The sequence below is a fragment of the Fistularia commersonii genome, chromosome 16 (genome assembly GCF_037954325.1).
Source record: "Fistularia commersonii isolate RoL2024-O1a breed Wild chromosome 16, RoL_Fcom_v1.0, whole genome shotgun sequence".
Lineage (NCBI taxonomy): Eukaryota > Metazoa > Chordata > Actinopteri > Syngnathiformes > Fistulariidae > Fistularia > Fistularia commersonii.
The window spans coordinates 6,522,274-6,542,966 of NC_141299.1; the positions used below are offsets into that span (position 1 = coordinate 6,522,274).

Below are 20,693 nucleotides of genomic sequence, written 5' to 3' on the forward strand. Positions count from 1 at the left end.
ATTAAATGCAGTAGTTCAATTGATTTAAATATATAATAAACTGAGCCAATGGAGCATCTCCTCCAAACAATCAAGGCAGGTGAAATATTCCTGCAAATAATGTGAATGTGCCTATACTATGCCAATAGAAAGTTCTCCAAAATCAGTAAGATATTGGCAGAAAAATGAAGTTGAACTTCTCCCTGGAGGTGCAAGGTGTTTATGTCACACAAGGAAGGAATGGAAAATATAAATTCAAAACCACCAGCCAAGAAATTGAAGCTTCTTTTTCCCAAACATTTTTTACTTAAGCCACCGTAACAAAACATTCAGTTTGGCTCTTCACAAAACACATATTAAAATGAAGAATGACAAAATAAACTAAAGCAAGAAATGTAAAATTTCAAATTAGTGTACTGCAGCTAAAATCAAATCTTTGTATCCCACAATAAATATATCAAGAGTATATCCCAAATGGGGCCTCCAATTTTACTGGACAATAAATAAATGAAAATATAATAAATTTAAAAAAGCTTTGTACAAGTTTCAGGTAATTTCATTATTTCTGATAATTTCTGACAGATGCTACAGTATGAGGTTATACCATACTTATTACAGTAAAATAGCAATTTACCATAAAAACATTACTGTATAATCAGTAAGCTTTCTAATATTTTCAACTTATTCCACTTACTTTTTTCAAAGGCTTCAAGGGGAACTGACTTCTTAACAAATCATGTGTGTTGTGCACAGATTCAAGGACAGGAGAGAAATGCATCCTTTTGCAAAAGATGAAGGTCAGACCTTCAAGGGAGTCAACATAAGGGGGTAATCCGAACTGACATCTCATGTTAGGACTCAGTTTACTGGGTCAATCTAGAGCCAATCCAAATTGAATTTACATCTTCACACACAGAGGTCAGGAGGTGAAGTTGCTTAGATGGAAAGGTAAAACGTTGATGCTACAGCTGTTCTTTCTTTTTCAGGTATGTCCCTTCACCCTGCTAAGCAGGTCCAAGCTGTGGTGTGTTTGATCACCTTCTTCTGGAATCAAACCCCAGGTCCTCAGCAAAGCCAAACGTTGGGACGGTGATGTCAGAAAGTACTCCCTCTGTTTCTCCGAGTAGGTCTGAGCTGGACTGATGATATTTCTGTAGCTCCAGTCCTATTGACACAAATTAGAAATCTGATTTATTCTGATGTGAAGATTCCTTAAAAAACCATTTTTGCAACATAATTAAGGCTGCTATTATTATTATTATTATTATTATATTATTATTATTATGTACCAAAGGTACCATGACTAATAGTGATGAGATCCTTTACCTGCCAGTGAAAATTGAAAGCCTCCAACAACTTTATTCTGCCATCCCTGGAAGGTACACAGTCAGAAGGAACAGGTTGCACTTGCTCAGGGTCCAACATCACACCTGGAAATACCAACAGAGCTCTGATGGCAAACCAGCCGCCATATCTTGGATGTATGCAAACTCCAAACATCTTCTGCAGGCAAACAGTAAGTTTCACAATAGTGAAAAACACAAATGTGACTAAAGAAAAAAACGTTGTACACAGTGCATTGTAAATAAACTGAGTTACTTTGTCACCCCATGGTTGGTCTGTGACATCAGATTTTTGATAGTAGAAAGCTGACCCGGATACATGAGCAGCAGTCTGCGCCAAGAATTTGGGCCTCCTACTAGGCAGCAACTCATAGTCATAACTCACATCTACCTTTTGTCCTGGAAAACACTGCAGGGGAGAGATGGGGAACATTTAGCAATCCACAATCAATCCTGAAGTGATAACAGCGACACCCTCCCCAAGATAAGATACAATTAAGTGTGCATAGCTTCTTCATTCGTATTTCGGAAAATGGCAATTCACAACCTGATCAACACCATTAAGCATGCTCTTTTGTTCATGTTTTTTTTTTTTTTAATTAAATCCAGTAATGCTGGATGTAATCCACAATCAAGCATCAAATTCAGACAGCTTCCTTGCAGGCCTTGTAAGGTCTATCAGTAGCAACAAGTTGAGAGATGGCCGCGTGTTGCAGTGATGTCTGCCAGTATACTAGGGATGGTACGTTATTCCTTATTCTCTCCCTTTTGGAAGCTAACAATGTTCTGTTTATTTCTCTTTAACTCCCCCTCCCACCTGTGAGACAGCAGAGGACACAAAGTGTTTGACACACTGGTCTATGGGATCAGAGAATCCCTGGCAACCTCTTTCTTCTATGAAGGGAAGGAAGGCTTGCTCAAACATGGCGGGAGTGCTGAGCACCAACACGGCCAGACAGTCCTCCGGGTAAGACAGGTGCAGAGAGGGGGGCAACACGGAGTTATACCAACCAACCTGCGGACATGAAAACCACAAGCCAAATTTATAATGTCATGAATGAAGTAGATATGACTATTGGACTGTCTAAAGCTCTTAGCTCAAATTAGCAGATGAACGGATGGGAGTTTTGAACTTTAGTAACCACATCTTGTCATTTATCCTGGCTTAAACGGACTAGATAAAATTCTAAATACCTTAAATGTATGAAGTTCAAATCCAAGTTTTGATAAACAGTCCTCTAAAAGCTCTTTGACATCACACATGCTGATGCAGGAAGCTGCCATTGTGCTCAGCGTCTCAAAGCCTTGCATCATGGGATATGATGTTCTTATGTTACTCTTGCGCCGAGCTAAAGTAGATAAATTGTGTTTCTGCTTTCATATCTTCTTGCTAAACTAATAATCTTATTAAAAATAAAAATATAAATATTCTTCAAAATATTGTTTTGTGTTTTAGGCATACTTTTAATACTTATCTTTTTGGTGTTTTGTTTTGTTTTTGTTTTTTAAATCACTACGACACCCGAGCGCCCCTCTGCTTGCGTCTTACGTCATCACGCCGCTGTGATGTGCTCCGGGATTTAAAAGTAGATTGCCAAATCTCTTCAATTAGCCAGCCCGCACCAACATTTGTACCAATATTTACATCATTTCGGTGGTATAATAGTCTTTTCCTGTTGTCAGGGCATTACGTATAAAGAAGCACGAAGAGTTGTTGCTGTTTCCAGAATATTTTCAAGTCAACCGAACTGTATCGTTATTGAATGCACGGAGGAAAAAACATCGTTTAACTCTGGCTAACTTGAATTAGCTCCGGACTGTATCGATCTATCGCGCCCTTTTTACACATCCACCAGTTGGTAAGAGCTATACTTATTATTTACTGTGCGTTTCACGTACCCTTGTTAATAACAACATATCCCACCGAGGTGCCCTTGAGCAGGCTCCAGTATCGTTACTTGGTTTAACATGTCCTAAATTGCAGCGTCTTCTGCCACAAGGCCGTCTACAGTTACTGTATCAATATCATGTCGGGTCATAAGTTGTATCCAGTGATACAGTGTCACGTAGAAAAGATGTTGCACTCATGCAAAAATGAAAGACTGCATCACTTGGTGGTTTTCTCCTGTAGCTTAGCAGGGTCATGAGCTGGGACAGCCAGTTGAGTTCCATCCTCTCAGTGGCAGACGGCAGTGTGGCAAAGATGAGGGTGAGTACCGGTGTCCCATGGTGTCATAAAAGGCCCCTTCAAATAAAATGCATTATCGTTATTATTACTTAAACAGTAAATCCCATGAGTAAAATTGATCTTCTTTTCAGAAAATGCACTCTGTTATAGTCCATAGCCAAAGTAGCAAACTCGCATAATAGAACCGTAACTGTAGTGAAGGGCTATCTGTAAATGGTAGAAATGTTTAACAGCTGGTTTGATCAGACACATGAGTTTCTCATTGAGGTTTAGAAATATAGTCTGAGTCCTTAAGTATTGTACTTGTCCACAGGAGAGACTCAACTCACTGAAACTCACAAAAGGCGGAGAAGGTTAGTGTGTGTGTGTGTTTATGTGTGTGTATATGTGTAGCCATCAGCATGCCATGATTTAGCTGATTTCAATTAATGTAATACTTGAGTTCACCTCTCCCATCACATGCCTTTTCCAGATGTGTTTCCAGTCAGGAAGAAGATTCATGACTTTGTTTCAGGCCCTGATGCTCTTACCCCTGGAGCCCCCCTTCCTTGGCAGTCTCATTCACCAGTCTCGAGCCCCAGTATGCAGTGGTCAGACCTCGCTGCTGTCCAGTCTCAACTCAACATACAGAATCAAGTGTGTTGTGTGTGTGTGTGTGTGTGTGTGTGTGTGTGTGTGTGTGTGTGTGTGTGAGTGTGTGAGAGTAAGTGAGTGACCCATTTCCAAATGTCTTGTTTTTTTATCCCAAGGCAATAAACTCCCTTACCCGGAAAATTCAGAATATGGAAAGGGAGCAACAGTCTCAACAATATCTCATCCAGGCTCTACAAGGTAGTGTGTGTGTGTGTGTGTGTGTGTGTGTGTGTGTGTGTGTGTGTTTTAGACAAATAACTCACAAAACTTGATAACATTTGAAAGGCAATCAGTGTCGCCGAACAACAACAAAGCAGTTTAGTGGTCCTCCCGTCTGAGTAAGAAATTTCCTGGTTCAATTCTGACGGGAGTCTTTCTGTCTTTGATTTGCATGTTTGCCTCTCCATTCTTCTGTGGGGTTTCTGGGACTGAATCCAGCATCCCTGCGAAACCTGTGTTCAGGATAAGCAGTTGTGATGATGAATTAACTGCAAAACGACTAGCAAGAAATAACTTGAAGTCTTAAAGGAATTGCAAGAATATCTTCAGAAAGTGGAAGTTTTCTTTCGAACTTCATCATAGTTAGTACATTTTTTTTGGCAAATCCTGTATCAGATTCGCAACAAAAAGAGACATTGATAAGTTGTCTTGTGAAAAATGCAAACAAATAATATCAGACCAAAATTATAATTCAGTATAAAAGTTTGGCTACACAGTTCCCTTAAAATATGTCTGGGGGCTACATTTTTAGGATTTCACCTATTAGCTGTTACTTAACTGGAATGAAATTACATGCATTTGGCCATTATGCAGTTATTACATTGTAATTGTGACATATTTATCAATATCAAGAAAATTGCTTTCCATGCTGCCCAGCCCTAGATCTCAGCAGACAGTTTTATTCATAAAGAAAGCATTCATTTATTATTAAAGATGTTGATGATTTTGATATATTAACAATGCATGTCCTTACTATCCTAAATCATTGTTACTCTGTTCATTTCTAGATGAGATTCACAGGCTGCATAAGGAGCAAAGGGAGATGGAGAGGCAAAAAGACATGTTGAAAAGGGGTCAAAGCCCATGGTTAGAGAGACGGATGGAACACTGGAGGACAGAGGTTGGACAAGAACTGAGTAGTATGCAAGGACAAATCAGCAGAGCCACATCATTAGGTCTCCAGGAGGGGAGGTATGTTTCGGCTGCAGCAGTGGAGGCCGGTAGCTTATCACCAAAGAGATGATAGATGTAGCTAAAACTGGCAACTTTGTACATCTGAATGAATGTATCTGTTGAATATTTTTTATTTTGGTTGAGACAGGTGTTGAACCTTCTTATCAGGTTTGTTTGCATTTACAGTTTCAGGTCAAACTTGCACTGGCAGGAGGTGGAACACCTGCGAAAAGAGGTGGAGGAAATAAAAATTCAGTTGAGTGAGTCACGCACATGCACTAATGCACAAGCACATATGCAAAAAAAGATCACAGCTTTTCTTTGATTCAGCAGGACTGCACAAGTCCGAGCCCTGATGCTGGCCTGTAAAAGGTAGACAAGCGTAGTCTTGCTCAAACATCATTCTGTCTTTGCCCCTTGACAGGGAGACAGGAGGAAGACATGCGCTTGAAGCAGGCTGAAAACAAAGAGACCAGGAGGCAGTATGAGCACAGCTGCAAGGTGCATCCATTTTTACATTGCCTTCAGGAGAGGTGTGTTTTTATTCTATCAGATCCTTAACTTGTGCTTTGTGTGCTTTGTTCAGACATTGCAGGAGCTGACAGATCGGTACAGAGTTCATAGCTCTGATCTGGCCAAGGCTGTCTCTCAGTATTCCCGCACTCAACGAGAGGTTTGCAACATCAGGTACATGTGTAAGCATGTGCATGTAAGTGTGTGTGTGGGTCTTGGGCTGATGACTGACTGAATAAATATCTTAAAACAGTGCAACAGTGTCAGAACTGAAGGATGAGGTCAGGCGCCTTGACCTCAAAGAATGTGAATCAACACCTTTACAGTCAGCACATACTGCAGGCAAGTCATTTTGCCTCCCTTCACCTCACACCTAAACCATGTTACAGCCTTTCTTGTATTGAAGTGAGGTAGCCCAACTGCTCTTAAATAGCATAACATAGATCTCTACATTTTTTGCTCAGAATTCTAACATTTACTGGGATTTCAATTGTGGGCATTGACTCATTAAAGCACATGAAGCTCAACATGCATGCTACAGTTCAGAGGTGCATTATAAAATCTAAATCTGTGCCAATACACACTTTTAACTGTTAGTAGCCAGTTCTTTTCGTATGCTTTATTTCCAGGTGCTCCAACTGTCCTACTCCCTCATAGCCGTAGTAGTCTGTTCAAAGTGGTAGAGGAGCCACACTCTGACTCGGTGGACTCCAGTCCAACCCCAAGTCTGGCAGAAATTAGTTCAGATGACCTGTCATGGCTGGATGATAAAGATCCAAGTGAGAGCAAATGTTTTCTCAGTGAGTAGTGTGTTTGAGTGTGGTTTAGTGGTTCATCTACAGGTACAGCAAATTACTGCCAATTCATCAGTCTGCAATTTCTCTTGCTGGGCTCTCTTGCTGTTTCCTTCTCCATGATCTGACTCAAGTTATTTTTGACACACTTAACACAAACACCTAGTTTATCAAAAGTGCAGCACATACATTTCAGTGAGACAAACACAAACAATGTCAATTAAAATATAGGTCTTTCAAGGGCATCCTTTACCAAACACACTTGTTCCAATTATTGCCGAAAGTAAGAGGAAATATATACCAGTTTCATATAACAGTATGAATCTGCTGCCGTTAACAAAAAATATGCATACATTTCTTTAGATTTATTTTTAAGAAGAGGATGTTTTCTACTATGTGAGATGAAGAAAACATGTTTGTGTTCATTGGTTCATACAATTACTGTAACATGAGGTTAATGTTCCCGGAAGAGATTATAATCTCTGCTCTAAATGTTTCCCAAAGTGATTTGACACAATTGTTTCCAAACGCACGCACACACACACACACACACACACACACACACACACACACACACACACACACACACACACACACACACACACACACACACACACACACACACACACACACACACACACACACACATACACGTTCAAGAATTTTTTTCATAGCAGTTGAGCACTTGTGGTACTCTGTGCCTACATGATTTCCAAACTAAATTCTATTCTGCTCTTTTAAACTACCAGATCTTCATGATAAGCAACGAGTAGGGATCAGCGTTCACCCCAGATGGAATAAGGTCGCTGGCCAAGGAACTGATCTAGAGGAGGAGGAGGATGATGATGATTTGTACCCAGATATTGGATCAGACCTCAGTATAAATGACCTTTAACCTTTTTGTTAGCATAAGGTCCTTCACACTCCTGGATTACATTGTCAGTCACACCTACAGAGAATTTGGAGTCTTCAGTTAACATGAAAACTCCACAATAAAAGGCCTGGAACTGTCTACTGTGAGGCTAACCACCATGCCACCCTGAAATGACATTAAAATCATAAGATTGAGTTACACAAAACATCAGCGTTTGAAAAACAGGGAGGTTCTCCAGTGTTGTGAAACTCTCTGTTGAAATACTACTTATCTAAGGTACCCAGATGCACAATCAAGCCAGTTTTTTCCCAAGAGACTATTCAAACTGTCTGGTTAATTGCAATTTGCCAAGCCTCCTGCTGCCACACTGCATGAACAAATTACTTGGCTCACATAAACTGGTGATCTCTGAACTCCATTCTTTAAAACATTGTTTCCCTTCATCAAGTCGGTAAATTGGCTGTTAGATTGAGAGCCGTAATGGACAATTAAGATTTTTTTTCCCCAAATGAACTTCTCTAGCAATCCTTGTGTCTTAATTCTTATGAGCAAACTGACAGGAAGCTGTTTCAAGACCATTTTGAAGGGGATTGCATTGTGTAACCAGTGCGTATTTCAGGAAGCTCTGCACAAATTTATAACCGCTGCAAGCCTGACTGGTCTAAACCTTTGGCCACAAAATTGTGAAACTCAGTCCCTGCCAGGATAAAATGCTTTAAATGTTGCCACAAGCTTTGTGTAGCACAGAACATGCAAATTATGGCTCCAAGGTTTTGGCCAAAGACTCAGTGATTGGCCCGCTATCTGTTTGGTTTTCAGCATAGGATTGAAATAGAATTCAGCATCACAAATCTGTTGACTTGACATGACTTTTTATCTATCTGCAACAATATGCCACAAAGGAGTCACCACGACTCATGCCACTTTGCTGAATGTAACACTGATTTGCTCATTGTATAAAGATACAGTCTTCAATTTTTAATGAATTATATTTTTGAAATCGTTTTCTCCGTAATGTTGTGTTCTGACGGGCTTGAATTGACAATCATGTATGAAGTGATCCCTGTAGAGGCACAGTAAAACTATAAAGAATGTTCAAATGGGTTTTGTCCCACACAGAAAGCATCTTGCAATGGAGGAGGTAAGTGACTAGGGATGGGCTTTGATTCCTGCTAATGCAGCTGCACAAAGGAAATCAAAATCCATTAATACAATAGAAGCAACTAAAAGGCCCAGCTGCTATGGAACCTAAATGCACTAATGCCCGACATGAGTCAATCTGTTCGGCTATTGAATATTTCAGCAACCAGACCGGTTGCCTGACCCCCCATTGAGGTTTCTACCCGTGGTTGTATTGGACTGAGCTGTGGACATCCATATGATTGAAATGATCATAGATGTAGTCCAACTCGTATATGGAGAACCATTATCCATGTGGTTTGACCTCTTATTATTAAACAAAGTTGAACAGTAGTACTTAACATTTTACAAACCAACGCATTGCTCTGTAATAATTGTTTCTGTTTTTGTGAACAAAAGAAACTTTTGTTATTGCGGCCAGAGAATGTTCTCCAGTGCAGTTTTCTTGCACTTGCCAAGTATTGTGCTGTGATGCACACTGATTCTCTTGAGGGATGTAAAACAAAACGTTTGTCTCGTCTCAATAAAAGTCTGGTTCAGTGTTATGAGTAGTCCGACTTTGTTTTGAGTAGCGATGATCTGAAAGCCTTTTCATTTCTTGATGAGGCAGTTTATAGCAAAGATAAACTGAACTTGAAACAAACGCAGATTCACAAATCGTTTAATCAAGAAACAGACAATTAACAACAGCAGATAGCAAAGCCTTAGCACTGATGATACTTTTGCACCTCATGGCAAATCCTGGCCACATCATCAGTTAGCAGTTGTGTTGTTTGTAAGTGGATGTAAAGATGAATGGCACACAAAAATGCGATTTTAATGAGTTTGAAAAAAGGAATCTGTCTAACTTGGAATTTAAGAAAAGTCTACTGCACTCAAGAACCTCTTGAGAAACCTTGAAAAGGCTGCACTTATCCTCAGGGCTGAGGACAGTGGGCACCATGATTTCTTGGAACTGATGCTGCTTTCAAGTAGAACGCTGTATGTGAATTCAGTTAAATGTACAGGTAATATGACCAAAACCTGAACTTAATGGGTATTTTTTTTTCTCATGAATAGTGGGAATAAATCTGATTCAAATGCAGCAATGAGCCTGAACTAGTTTATTGACACTGTACTGTGTATTGCTGTCCTTATGTGTCCACTATCATCTTAGACATGAGGTGAGTAAATATACAGCATGACAACAGTATAATTAGGAGAATATCAGTAAACTTGCTTTGTGAGTTGAAGGTGCCATGGGATCAGCCCAGGTGGGATGAAAAGTTTCATGACATCTTTGCATACTATAACTGAGTATTATTGACAAGTGAATGAATGACTTAGCAGCAGAAAGTTTCAGTCATGATGTCAAAAAGGCAAGTCAGAACACCTAACATGTCCTGAGGGTGTGTTTGAAACAGAGCGGCAGAAAATCCTGGGGGAGGGCAGAAATCAACATTCTATTACACCGATAATGTAGTATCTTCCAAAAGCATATTCTTTTCATTCAAGGTGTAGTAGAAATGAAGGAGTTGATAACTTGCCAGTAATGAACTAACATTTCTGAACCAATTCCACGTTTATTTTTGCCAGAGAGAGTAGTAACTTGTTTTATTGACAGGTTATTACATTTGATTAACATCAGAGAAAGAAAAATGATTTTGTTACTTCCAGTTTTTATGTTACTGGAACTTGTGACATTATTAGCTTCTACAAGAACCACTTTGTGGGCGGATTGGAAAATAACTTTGTAAGGCACTCGTCTGGACTGAGCCCCCTGCCAAAAAGAGCTGAAAAAAGTCAAAATCTTGCAGCCAAACTGCTTGAAGACCGCACAATCCCCCCTCATAAATAATCCCCCATCCTAAAAAAAAGAAAAAATTGAAAATCAAACACTCACATATGCTCATACACACACACACACACACACATACATACATCAAACTAACAAACCTAAAAACACACAGATACAAATTCTCAAACTTTTTTTTTGCAAACAAAAAGTTATCAATAAAATTTTTTTTGATTTTTTTTTTCACCTTTAAAAAAAAAATAAAGTGCATCCTCATTAACACTGTGTTCAGGCCAGTTGCTCGGTGTGTTTTCTCCCCTCTGGCCTCTGAGTCAATTTGACTGTGACAAACTTGACAAAATTAACTGCTGAAAAAGGAAAATTGACCAGTGCTTTTAGATAATCATATGACGGGTCCGTTCAAGTCTGTGTCCAGGAGCGAACCACCTTGTCAATGGACACGGCAGATGTTCTGCCTCCAGCTTTATACTTAATTCACTTCAAAAAACAGAAATAAGGACATTATACAACCCCAACCCTGTAAAGTTCGGGCTGAAATAATTTTGAGCCATAATCAACAGAGGCACTGACCAATTGGACCATTTTCACAGTTGCCATTTTGATGCGCAAATACAGGTATTAGAGATAAAACAAATTGTGGTCCCATTCAACTCGGTGTAACAGCCAGTATGTAAAATTGCACAGCCTGGTTCATCAAAATAAATTATCGACCTGACCGATAATTTATTTTCATAAATATAACTGCATAGGGCTGTGTGAAACAAAATATTACATACCACTTTTGGATAGTCATATGTACTGCAATATCTGCCTGCATATGGAAAATAACAAAGCAGATGCAAAATACAAATAGATGTATCTCTGGTACAGTGAATACAAATGTAACTGCACTTATGCACTGTGACATGGAGATGACGATCTGACCTTTTAACTATATTTAGAAATAGTACCCTTTGTAATACTCAATGGGTTATCTCTTATAACTCATGACTAATTTTGCACTAATTCTCATGTGATTTCAGCGTGTTTTTCGGGTAGATTATACTAGCTGATTTCTTGCTAATTATCAGGTAATATCTGCCTGAATTTTCAGTAAATTTATGGCAACTTTTCATGTAATTTCTTGACTTGTTATTTCTCTGATTTACCTGGTTAATTTCTTCCAGTATGGTTTTGGACAATTTTATCTTATTTTTAGGGGATAGTTAAACATTTTAAGGCACTCTTTCTGCAGTTTTTATGGGAATTTCCAAATGATTTATATATTTCACAGTTATACAATATTGTATGATAATAAATTGCCAGGCCCTACACCACTGTTTACCTGCAATGACATATCAAAATGCCATCTGTGAAAAAAGCAGATTTTTTGAAATGCAAATGTGGGAATGGGCAATTCCCGACAACCCAACCATTATTGACATCTTCACCATCAGTTGGAGGTTATGTAATGTCTTTTCCCACACATCAATGAGCTGGACAGATTGTAGCCACCCAGAAATATGTTTACACCAACCGATAATTCTATTGGTTAGGATAATAGGGAACAGCAGGGTCAATCATGAGAATGAGCCTGATTATATTTTGGTTCCAAACGTCCATTGTGCCTCCAGTGTCAGTAGTTGTACATGGACAAAGGCGTGTCCTCCATCATATCATCCTGCAAAGGAAAAATGAATTAAAACACAAACACATGAATGCATGTTCACAGACTCTAATTTTCACATGTCCAGGCTGACACAGATAACTGTGGGGTTTCACGTTGTGATGGGTTCAGGCATATATTTACTGCTTGCAGTCAACAGTAGCTAAAGGCTACAGCAATGATTGGCAGATGAAACGGGCCTGCGTTGCTTTTGTGTGACCGAGCCGCTTACCATGGGAAGGTCCTGTAGCCTGCGAAACTCTGGTCTGTTGTTTCTTCTGCGCAGTTTGAGGAAGAGGAGTAGCGTGATGATAACGGCAGTGATGATGAAGGCTGATACCAAGCCAGCCAGGAGAGGATCTAATGTGGGAGACTCATGAACCATCGTTGCTTGAATATGAAAAAAAAAAATTGAGACATTAGGTGGCGCATTTCTCCTGTATTCCAATAAACTTTACCCTGTTATTAACAAGCTATGGTCAGATGAGCACCATCGATATCGGCTAAACACTTGGGGATTTGTCTGTGTCTACTTAAAATAAAAACACCACGTCATCTGGTGCTTCACTCTGATTTCGTCCTCTCACTTTTTAACGCTTTTGTATAAACATGGGACAGTTATTATAGTTTCTTTGAGTATTGCTGACTTACACAGAAATCTCATACTTATCTATGTTTCGGTGATATTATTGCCACATAAATGCTGCTAAGAAAGACTGTTTGTTAACTTGAGGGTCGTTATATTCTCTTGTCGGGAGTAACAACAACCACAGAGTGGTGAAGGATCCCTCTTTCTCCGGCTAATGGAAAGAGGCAAAGAGCCAAGCATTGCCTAATAAAACCACATCGAGTGAGAAAAGCAGCAGAGCTGGCTTTTCGTCTTTTGTAACGATATCCTGGAAAAATGTCTCTACGGAGGAAAATATGAAATATATGTGTTCTATATGCTCCGAAGTGATACAGACACTGACAGTATGAATTATTTAGAAGAAAGAGAGGAGAAAACCATGAATAAGGGTGGAGAGTCCCATGACTGCCTCTGTCCCTTTTCTTACACAGAGACATGATTGTGGAGCCGTTGGTGGTGACAGTACTTGTAGACTTGGTAGCCCGGGCCTGTGTGGTGTGTGTTTGTGCCTGTGTGTGTAGAAGCAAAAAGCTGGCTTGTGCTTGAAAACAAAGAACACTGTTTCCTTTGTTGTATAAGCTCTGTTAATAACCAGGCGATGAATCGCCTACAGCAAATTTATATACCAACACAGAAGATATTTACTTACTGTCTCCCTTCACGTTGAGCTGGGATGGGGTGTCTGCATGAGCCTTTGTCGGGGTGGAGGGGCTGCTTGGCTGGGTGACAGTGGTCTTTGGGTGGGCTTTACTGGAGGTCTCCAGATGAGTGCCAGGCTGTATTGAAGTGCTTTGGGATGACTCGTGAGTCGTTGCCAAAGAGTTGGGGGTCTCTTGGGAACAGCCGGTGCAAAGCGCGGAACTGAACTGGGTGCTCTGGATGAACGCTGTAGGCTGTGGTTTCATTTCGGGCGATGCACTGGCCGGCGCTAGTGTTGTCAAAGAAGTATGTGATTGTGTTTTAGTGATGCTGGGCTGAGTTGACGTTGTGTTGGAGTTTGGGGGTAGAACGGCAGAATGGTGTGAATTGGTGGTTGGTGTTTCGATGCTTACAGAGTGTGCCGTGTGTGTGGAGCCGGTGCTACGAATGGTCGTGGTGGTGTGAGAGGTGGTACTGGGGCTCTCATAGGGAGGTTGTGGTGTCAACTCTTTTGGAAGGGTCCCATTTATTTCAGAATAGGAATCTGGAGTGGCAGACACCAAGTTGGTCTCTACAAAAAAAAGGCATAGTGAAAGACACATTTTGATTTTCAGTTCTTTTAAATTAGACTTTAAAATGTTAACTGTTTAAAAAAAGGGTTCAAAAAGGTGCAAGGGGCCCAATATAAATTCTTTTGTCTGATCTTTTAAAGTGATTGTTGGTGTAATAATCATTATGGCCAAAGGGAAGTGGTGGTTGTAAATACTAAAGTATATCAAAAGCATTTACTACTTCAAGTGACTTCACATTCTCAGTGGATGTAATGTAAATAAAGTGCTAATATGTGCACTGTTAAGTTAAGTGACATCGTGTTTTTGCCTTTTGTTGTTTACTTTGTTCATCTGTGACACTTATATTCTGTCTTCTGACAAATTGAACATATTCTTCTATGGTAACAGAGCAGCTATTTAAGTTTTTTGGGCTACTTGTAGTGGGAAGAAAGTTTTCTGAGGGTGAGTTGACTGAATTGGTCCGGATGCCTTAAAAGCTTTTTGATTTTTTTTTTTTCCACTGCTGTTAGCACCAGATAAACATTTAATTGTGAGGCATTTATTCCATCAGAGCGATTTGGTATTAGGACAGGAATGTGAAACCATAAACATGCTGGCTAACTCAGCTGTGTGCTATATGCAGTCTTTACTCAGATGTAAAATTCAAGTGCCTGAAAATGTGATTGAATGAATATGTAAATTTAATTGTGTTGTATGTAAAACAATATGTCATCGTAATTCTTGGATGTGTGTGTTTGTGTGCATGTGGGCGCATGCACTTGAGGATGGTGGGGGAAGATTTCACTTACTTGTCAAATGCCACACTGCAGTTAATCACTTCTCACCCTCTTCTCTCTTAGAACGGCTTCTCCCCTATTACAACTATTCTCTCTAAGCCTAATATAAACACAACTGTTCCACCTTCATCTACTATTCTCTTAAAAATAGATAACCACAGTTCCTTTTCTGTGCTCTTGTCTATAAGATAGAACTCTGCCTATGAGCAAACTCAGAAACACATTACAAGTTGAAAGTGCATACTTACCATTATCCTCACTTGGCTGGGATGTCACAGAGGTATTTTCCCATCTAAAAGTTGTGCTGCTCTTAGAACTTGAGTTTGTATCCGGGCCATTCGGTGCAGGTGTATCCTCGGAATGGCTGATGTGTTCGAGGACAGGTACTGTAACTGGGATAGTGGCATAAACCTCAACCCTGGAAGCAGTGTTTGTAGGTGAGACTGCAGCAGCATGGACCTCATCTAAATGGGGACAAACAAGTTGGATAAATGCTCACTTCCTTTTCACATCACAATGCACCATACCTTGGACCATACCTGCACATCTGGGACAACAAATACTCTCAACATTAAATACTCCATTTAGTTTAGTCATGAAGTAAAGCATGTGGCAGCCAATATCAGGCCCACCTTAGAGCTTCAAATGATAAGTACCATTCTACATCGACTATTACAATAATTAATTATACTTTTGACAGAGAAACGTCCATATTTTCACAGTTTCAATCATTGTTACTATTTATTCTATAACATTACAGCTGAACTGAGCTACACTTGTCTTTCTGACATGATTTCAGTCATGAACTATTCCTTGAAAGGCTAACATGGGGAAACATAAACCTTAAAACTAAACAAGCAATTTCACAGATGCTGATAGTAGTAAGATTGATTCTGATTGTCTTTTATTTCAGCCCACATGAGACCAAAGATATTGATTTTAAGTAATTTGATTTCAAAGATCAACTTGAGTTTTGCTCTCATTGTCTCGTAGTCCTTGAGTCTTTCCTGTGCAGGTTCTCCTCATTGTTTCTTCTTTCTTCCTTGGATGGAAAACAGAACACTAAAGCATTATAATCTCATTACTACTCAGGAACACATTGCCATGATGCCTTTTTTTACTTCCATTATCACTCACACAGTTCATCACTGCACAAATGGCCATATGCACGGAGCGAGGAGAGAGAGAGAGAGAGATTTGAACTTGATAGAAAAACACTCACACTCCAAAATAAACGGAGGTGCTTGGCTGTACTGTATAATACTGGCCTTGTTCCCTCACTTCAGCTCTTTTAGGACAGCATAGCTAAAATCCTAGAGTATTTTTGCATGTGAATATGTATACGTGTGTGTGTGTGTGTGTGTGTGTGTGTGTGTGTGTGTGTGTGTGTGTGTGTGTGTGTGTGTGTGTGTGTGTGTGTGTGTGTGTATATATGTGTGTGTGTGTGTGTGTGTGTGTATATATATATATGTGTGTGTGTGTGTGTGTGTGTGTGTCTCCTGCTCCCTGAATATGTGTGTGCAGATTCATACAGAGGACCACTGTTCCAATCATTGCTCTCTCTAGATATCACGGTCTTGCAATTTTTCACCATGTACCTTGGGATAGAGTTCTTGCTCACATTTTGACCCTGCCAGTGAAATCAACAGCCAGTGGTTTCTCCGCAAGTCTGTCTGCCCCAATAGCGTCTGATAAACGGAGGATTTTCTTAAAAGGTTGAACAGAGGAGGGGTACTTGGGCTTTTCATCCGCACATGTACCAAGTGTTTACTGACCTCAAATTACATGTTACATCTTGAACATCTTAGTTGAATTTCAGCCACATCAATTATTATGTAATGCTTGCAAGGAATGGATTTATATTCTAGCTTTTATTTATTGATTGTTTTGCATATTCCAGAGCCAGATGATTGAGAATAGACAGATTACACTAGGATAAACTATGTTTCATCTGCCTTTTAATCTCCAGTTTAGACTACAGTTTTACCCAAATTTTAGTGTCTAAATCCTTGGTTTATATATATATATATATATATATATATATATATATATATATATATATATATATATATACACATATATATTGAAATCAGCTTTCACTTTTACACAAAAAAGCCTCTGTGAAATAGATACATCTTTATAAGTGAATACAAATAAAGTGTTTTATCTGCCTGGTTGTCAAAGGTGCAGTTAATGTATATTCTGTTTTGTTAGTTCTACCTTTGAGGTGGCACATTTTTGATGCAGTTTGATATATTTAATGGGAATCCAAAATTGAGTTGATTACTGCTCCAAAGTAAATATATTTCTTGTAGGTTTGTGATCATCAAATAACGCCAGCTCTGTTATATTATGAAGTTTAAAATCCGCTAGGACTCTTTTAACTGTCAAAATGTTAATTCAATCACAGGAACTATACGTAAACTGGTGCTTTGGAGAAAGTCCTGGTAGATATTTGATATTCTAGAATCTTCCTTGTCAAAGCTGTGATGGTGGTGCTGTAACTGACATCTCTTAATTTGCTGGAGCAGTGATGGATAATGTGTAATTGCATTTACTTATGTAATGCGCAATTTGAAGGCACTTGTCCTATACTTGGTTAGTTCCATTTAAAGATACTTTATACAGCCTCTCCAGTACATTTCAGACTTAAATACTTCCCGGTCCACAAAACTAATTGGAAAGCTTTAGTTTCCAGATGAAGACTTCGGATGAACTGCCATATTTTTATGTTCAGGCTTTTAAATGTTTGATGTTCTACTTCCTTACAAATATGTTATATAATTGGTGTTAGTGCATTAAAAACTTGGATTGGTATTATGCAGTTATCCTTCTGTCAGTCTTCCGAAAGTATCTAAAATCAGCTCACCACATACAGTAAAAAGAATTGAACAATAAAAGCAACATGTTGGTTATAAAACACATGATGTACTATACTACACACACACACACACACACACACAAACACACACTTATAAATACACACACAAACAGCCTGCATAATGAGTACTTTCATTTTGGATGCTTTAAAGGCAGGTTTCTGTTGATAATACCTCTGTGCTTTTTTTCTTGGTAGTACTTCCAACTCATCACTATGCAGGGTATTTGTACATCAAAACTACTCTTAGAGAAATAAAGGACGAGTCCACAGGAGTAATGAGGTATAAATGGGGAAACAAGATAATTACGTATTATTTACTCTGTCCGAAAGTGCTTGAACATCCTGGGCTTTAATTCCACAGCGGTACTTTATTTTAAACATACATGTTTAAAACATATTGTGCAACATCTGGTCACAGGCTCCTATGAACTTTTCGACCATAACGTCCGCGTTCTGCATTCTGAGCCAATCCAAATAATCACAGGGAAATAACAGTGAGCTGCATCACGTACCTAGAAGTGACATTTATCATTATGTACTTTCCTGCTCATTTACAGCCAATAAATGTCCATAAGTGGAGCTGCACTGTTTCCTCTTCATTTGAATTCCAGCTTGGAGAGCAGAAAGGGCAGTGCAAAGTAAAAACGTTTTCAAATATCAACAATTCTGTTTCCTTTCATTTTAATGTGCGTCATGCTGGTGCTGATAAGGAGGGAGAGGAGAAAGTCTTTGAAATAGATTGTAGAGAAAAATGGGAGGTGTGACCAACTCGCTGTGGAATAGGGGTTAGTTACATACAGAAAGAAAAAAGAAGTTGGGGGTGAAGGTAAAAGACTCCTTCACAAAAAGCAGGCGGCTTCAAAAAAGGACTAATTATCTATCTATACTTACAACCAAACAAAGGAGGTTTGAAATTGAGACATGGTTTGTCTGTAGGCAAGTTAGAATGTGCCAATCGTCAGATTAAGGAACTAAAAACTGTCTCTCGTACTAACACAAAGGATCTATGAAGTTGATGCAGGGACATAAATATGTTCACAATCACATTGGGAGGATGAAATGACTAGGAAATGAATGAAAATAAGCCAATGTAGTGTCCTCTGAACTCCTCCAGGGGCTTGGCAAGTTATGTTCTCCCAAAACAAACTACAGGAAATTATACAGCATTACATTAAACAATTTAAACATAGAATTTCATTTAAATATAGAGTGTGCACCACTTCCCACTGACTGCTTTGTGAGTTTAGTGTCAGACAGAAATGAAATAAAACACAGAGGAATGCTAATTTATATTCCTATGTGTTTGAAGGGAACACATGGTCCACTTCGAAATGTAAGGTCATACATGTACATAATTACATAAATAAGAAAAAAATAAATAAACACACACACAAAAAGATAAATAAACGAATAAATAAATAAATAGAAAGGTGTAAACACTCACCATGTTTCGCAGATCCTAAACTCAGAAGTAGCAGCACGCAGAGGGAAATACAGAGTTTAGTCTCCATCATTTATATCCTCAAATTGACCGATCAGTTCCGTTGTGTCTCTTCTCCTCCCGGGACCGTCTGAAATCCCAAACACTGCCGGTGCGGAAAGGAGAGTCCCGATCGGCTTCTGTTTTCTGCCGTGCAGCCTGCGGCTCTGCCAGTGTACGCGTGGCTGGAAAGGGACAGACTAGAGGAGGAAAGTGCGCACCCCATCTCTCTCTCTCTCTCTCTCTCCCTCTCTCTCTCTCGACAGAAACAGTGCCACGTGTTCCGTGTTCAAAATAGTCAGTGGTTCTCTCTCTCAGCCCTCTTCCTCCCCCGACAAGCACACGTATATACATCACAACAGGCATAAAAAAAAAAAAGAAAATACGTTTTCGCGCGTAATAATCCTGCTCATTTGCGCCGGCGCGCGTCTGTGCGTCAGAGAATAAATATAGAAGTTCACTGGAGTTAATTGTCTTTCTTTACAAATAAGTAAGTAAGTTTTAAAGTGTGTGTTTGTTTTGTCATTGGTGAAGTCATTTCATCTTCACAGAAAGGGCAGATTATTTTCTTGTTAATAAATAAATCTCATTGTTTATATACCACACGAGGGCACTGTTGCTTCATAAGTGGGACGGAAATAAGCGCACCAGTTCGGGTTTGGAGATCAAATACATAGGTCGTTTAACTTTACTTGAAAATCAGTTCAGAACCCTCAGTTCCAGTGCAAAAATCTGATTTTTTTTTCCCCAGCTTTTTAATCAACAGGTACACTAACATGGCCACCCTAAACAAGTTGTCTATTTTTTTTATTTTTTATCCATCTTCAAGAAGGGTCAGAGCTACCTGTTCTTCCTCAGGAGGCTCAGATCTTTCAACGTCTGCAGGACCATGCTGCAGATGTTTTACCACTCGGTGGTGTCCAGCATCATCTTCTACGCAGTTGTGTGCTGGGCCAGCAGGCTCAAGACAGCTGACGCTAACAGACTCAACAAGCTCATCAGGAGAGCTGGATCTGTCCTGGGAGTGGAGCTGGAGTCTGTTGTGCAGGTGTCAGAGAGGAGGATGCTGAGGAAGCTCCTCAGCATCATGGATAATGTCCATCACCCCCTGCATGTCACACTGACGTCCTGTCAGAGCTCTTTCAGTCGTAGACTGATACCACCGAGGAGCTCCACTGAACGCCACAGGAGGTCTTTCCTAGCTGAGGCTATCAGACTTTTTAATTCCTCTTCCTTCAACCGTAGGGAATCTTAAAATCTCAAACCTTAAAAAAAAACAAAACTCACCCACTTACTGTAAATTGTAATGATTTGTCTGTATTTATGTTCATAACTGTGCAATATTTCATAACAGCTACATGTACAATATTTTTTCATACTCTTGTGCACTCCTTATCTTTCACTTGGTACTTAAGACCTTAAGACACTTTATACGTTTCACGTGTTACTTAAGACACTTTATAGTTTATTTGTATTTCTTATTCTCCCCCTTCTTTTGCTGTTTATACAAATTTCTACTGTTATTTATCATTGTTATATTTTTCTTGTAACTCTGGCACAACAATTTTCTTCGGGATAAATAAAGTTGTTCTTATTCTTATTGTCTGATTTGTTTAGATATTTATTTGCACATCTGTATC

The 20,693-nt window shown here is 39.3% G+C and overlaps 3 protein-coding genes across 5 annotated transcripts; 1 reads left to right on the plus strand and 2 right to left on the minus strand.

The window, feature by feature from the left end:
* Positions 1-276: 276 nt before the first annotated feature.
* On the minus strand, positions 277-2,624 carry mmachc (metabolism of cobalamin associated C). The gene is made up of 5 exons (XM_086162093.1): positions 2,517-2,624; positions 2,140-2,337; positions 1,579-1,731; positions 1,306-1,482; positions 277-1,144 (listed from the first exon to the last, which is right to left on the minus strand). The coding sequence occupies exons 1-5, from the start codon at positions 2,604-2,606 to the stop codon at positions 962-964; spliced, it is 801 nt and encodes a 266-aa protein (XP_086018219.1). The 5' UTR covers positions 2,607-2,624; the 3' UTR covers positions 277-961.
* Positions 2,242-9,179, plus strand: LOC147225705 (uncharacterized). 3 transcript variants are annotated; one of them, XM_086162091.1, is made up of 12 exons: positions 2,242-2,289; positions 3,454-3,531; positions 3,824-3,863; positions 3,983-4,146; positions 4,260-4,341; positions 5,151-5,334; positions 5,503-5,576; positions 5,741-5,817; positions 5,903-6,003; positions 6,083-6,171; positions 6,459-6,629; positions 7,373-9,179. In XM_086162091.1, exons 2-12 carry the CDS (start codon positions 3,466-3,468, stop codon positions 7,516-7,518), a joined length of 1,194 nt encoding a protein of 397 aa, XP_086018217.1. In that variant the 5' UTR covers positions 2,242-2,289; positions 3,454-3,465; the 3' UTR covers positions 7,519-9,179. The 3 variants fall into 3 exon arrangements, with proteins under 3 accessions (XP_086018217.1, XP_086018216.1, XP_086018218.1); XM_086162090.1 differs by lacking the exon at positions 2,242-2,289 and adding an exon at positions 2,909-3,181; XM_086162092.1 differs by lacking the exon at positions 2,242-2,289 and adding an exon at positions 2,911-3,181 and having other exon boundaries at positions 6,459-6,608.
* Positions 9,180-10,198: 1,019 nt separating this feature from the next.
* LOC147225706 (uncharacterized) lies at positions 10,199-19,411 on the minus strand. The gene is made up of 5 exons (XM_086162375.1): positions 19,018-19,411; positions 14,941-15,156; positions 13,355-13,915; positions 12,310-12,467; positions 10,199-12,092 (listed from the first exon to the last, which is right to left on the minus strand). The coding sequence occupies exons 1-5, from the start codon at positions 19,085-19,087 to the stop codon at positions 12,048-12,050; spliced, it is 1,050 nt and encodes a 349-aa protein (XP_086018501.1). The 5' UTR covers positions 19,088-19,411; the 3' UTR covers positions 10,199-12,047.
* Positions 19,412-20,693: the final 1,282 nt, after the last annotated feature.

What these genes read in the sequence shown, in the direction of transcription:
- LOC147225706 (XM_086162375.1), bottom strand. Translation starts at nt 19,087, where the DNA reads ATGATGGAGACTAAACTCTGTATTTCCCTCTGCGTGCTGCTACTTCTG. An exon ending in TTTAGGATCTGCGAAACATG is followed by an intron (nt 15,157 to 19,017) that starts GTGAGTGTTTAC and finishes GTCCCCATTTAG; the next exon opens with ATGAGGTCCATGCTGCTGCA. An exon ending in GCTCAACGTGAAGGGAGACA is followed by an intron (nt 12,468 to 13,354) that starts GTAAGTAAATAT and finishes TTCATATTCAAG; the next exon opens with CAACGATGGTTCATGAGTCT.
- LOC147225705 (XM_086162091.1), top strand. Translation starts at nt 3,466, where the DNA reads ATGAGCTGGGACAGCCAGTTGAGTTCCATCCTCTCAGTGGCAGACGGC. An exon ending in CGAGAGGTTTGCAACATCAG is followed by an intron (nt 6,004 to 6,082) that starts GTACATGTGTAA and finishes ATCTTAAAACAG; the next exon opens with TGCAACAGTGTCAGAACTGA. An exon ending in TGAGAGCAAATGTTTTCTCA is followed by an intron (nt 6,630 to 7,372) that starts GTGAGTAGTGTG and finishes TTAAACTACCAG; the next exon opens with ATCTTCATGATAAGCAACGA.
- mmachc (XM_086162093.1), bottom strand. Translation starts at nt 2,606, where the DNA reads ATGGCAGCTTCCTGCATCAGCATGTGTGATGTCAAAGAGCTTTTAGAG. An exon ending in TGTCCTCTGCTGTCTCACAG is followed by an intron (nt 1,732 to 2,139) that starts GTGGGAGGGGGA and finishes TCTCCCCTGCAG; the next exon opens with TGTTTTCCAGGACAAAAGGT. An exon ending in CTTTCAATTTTCACTGGCAG is followed by an intron (nt 1,145 to 1,305) that starts GTAAAGGATCTC and finishes TTGTGTCAATAG; the next exon opens with GACTGGAGCTACAGAAATAT.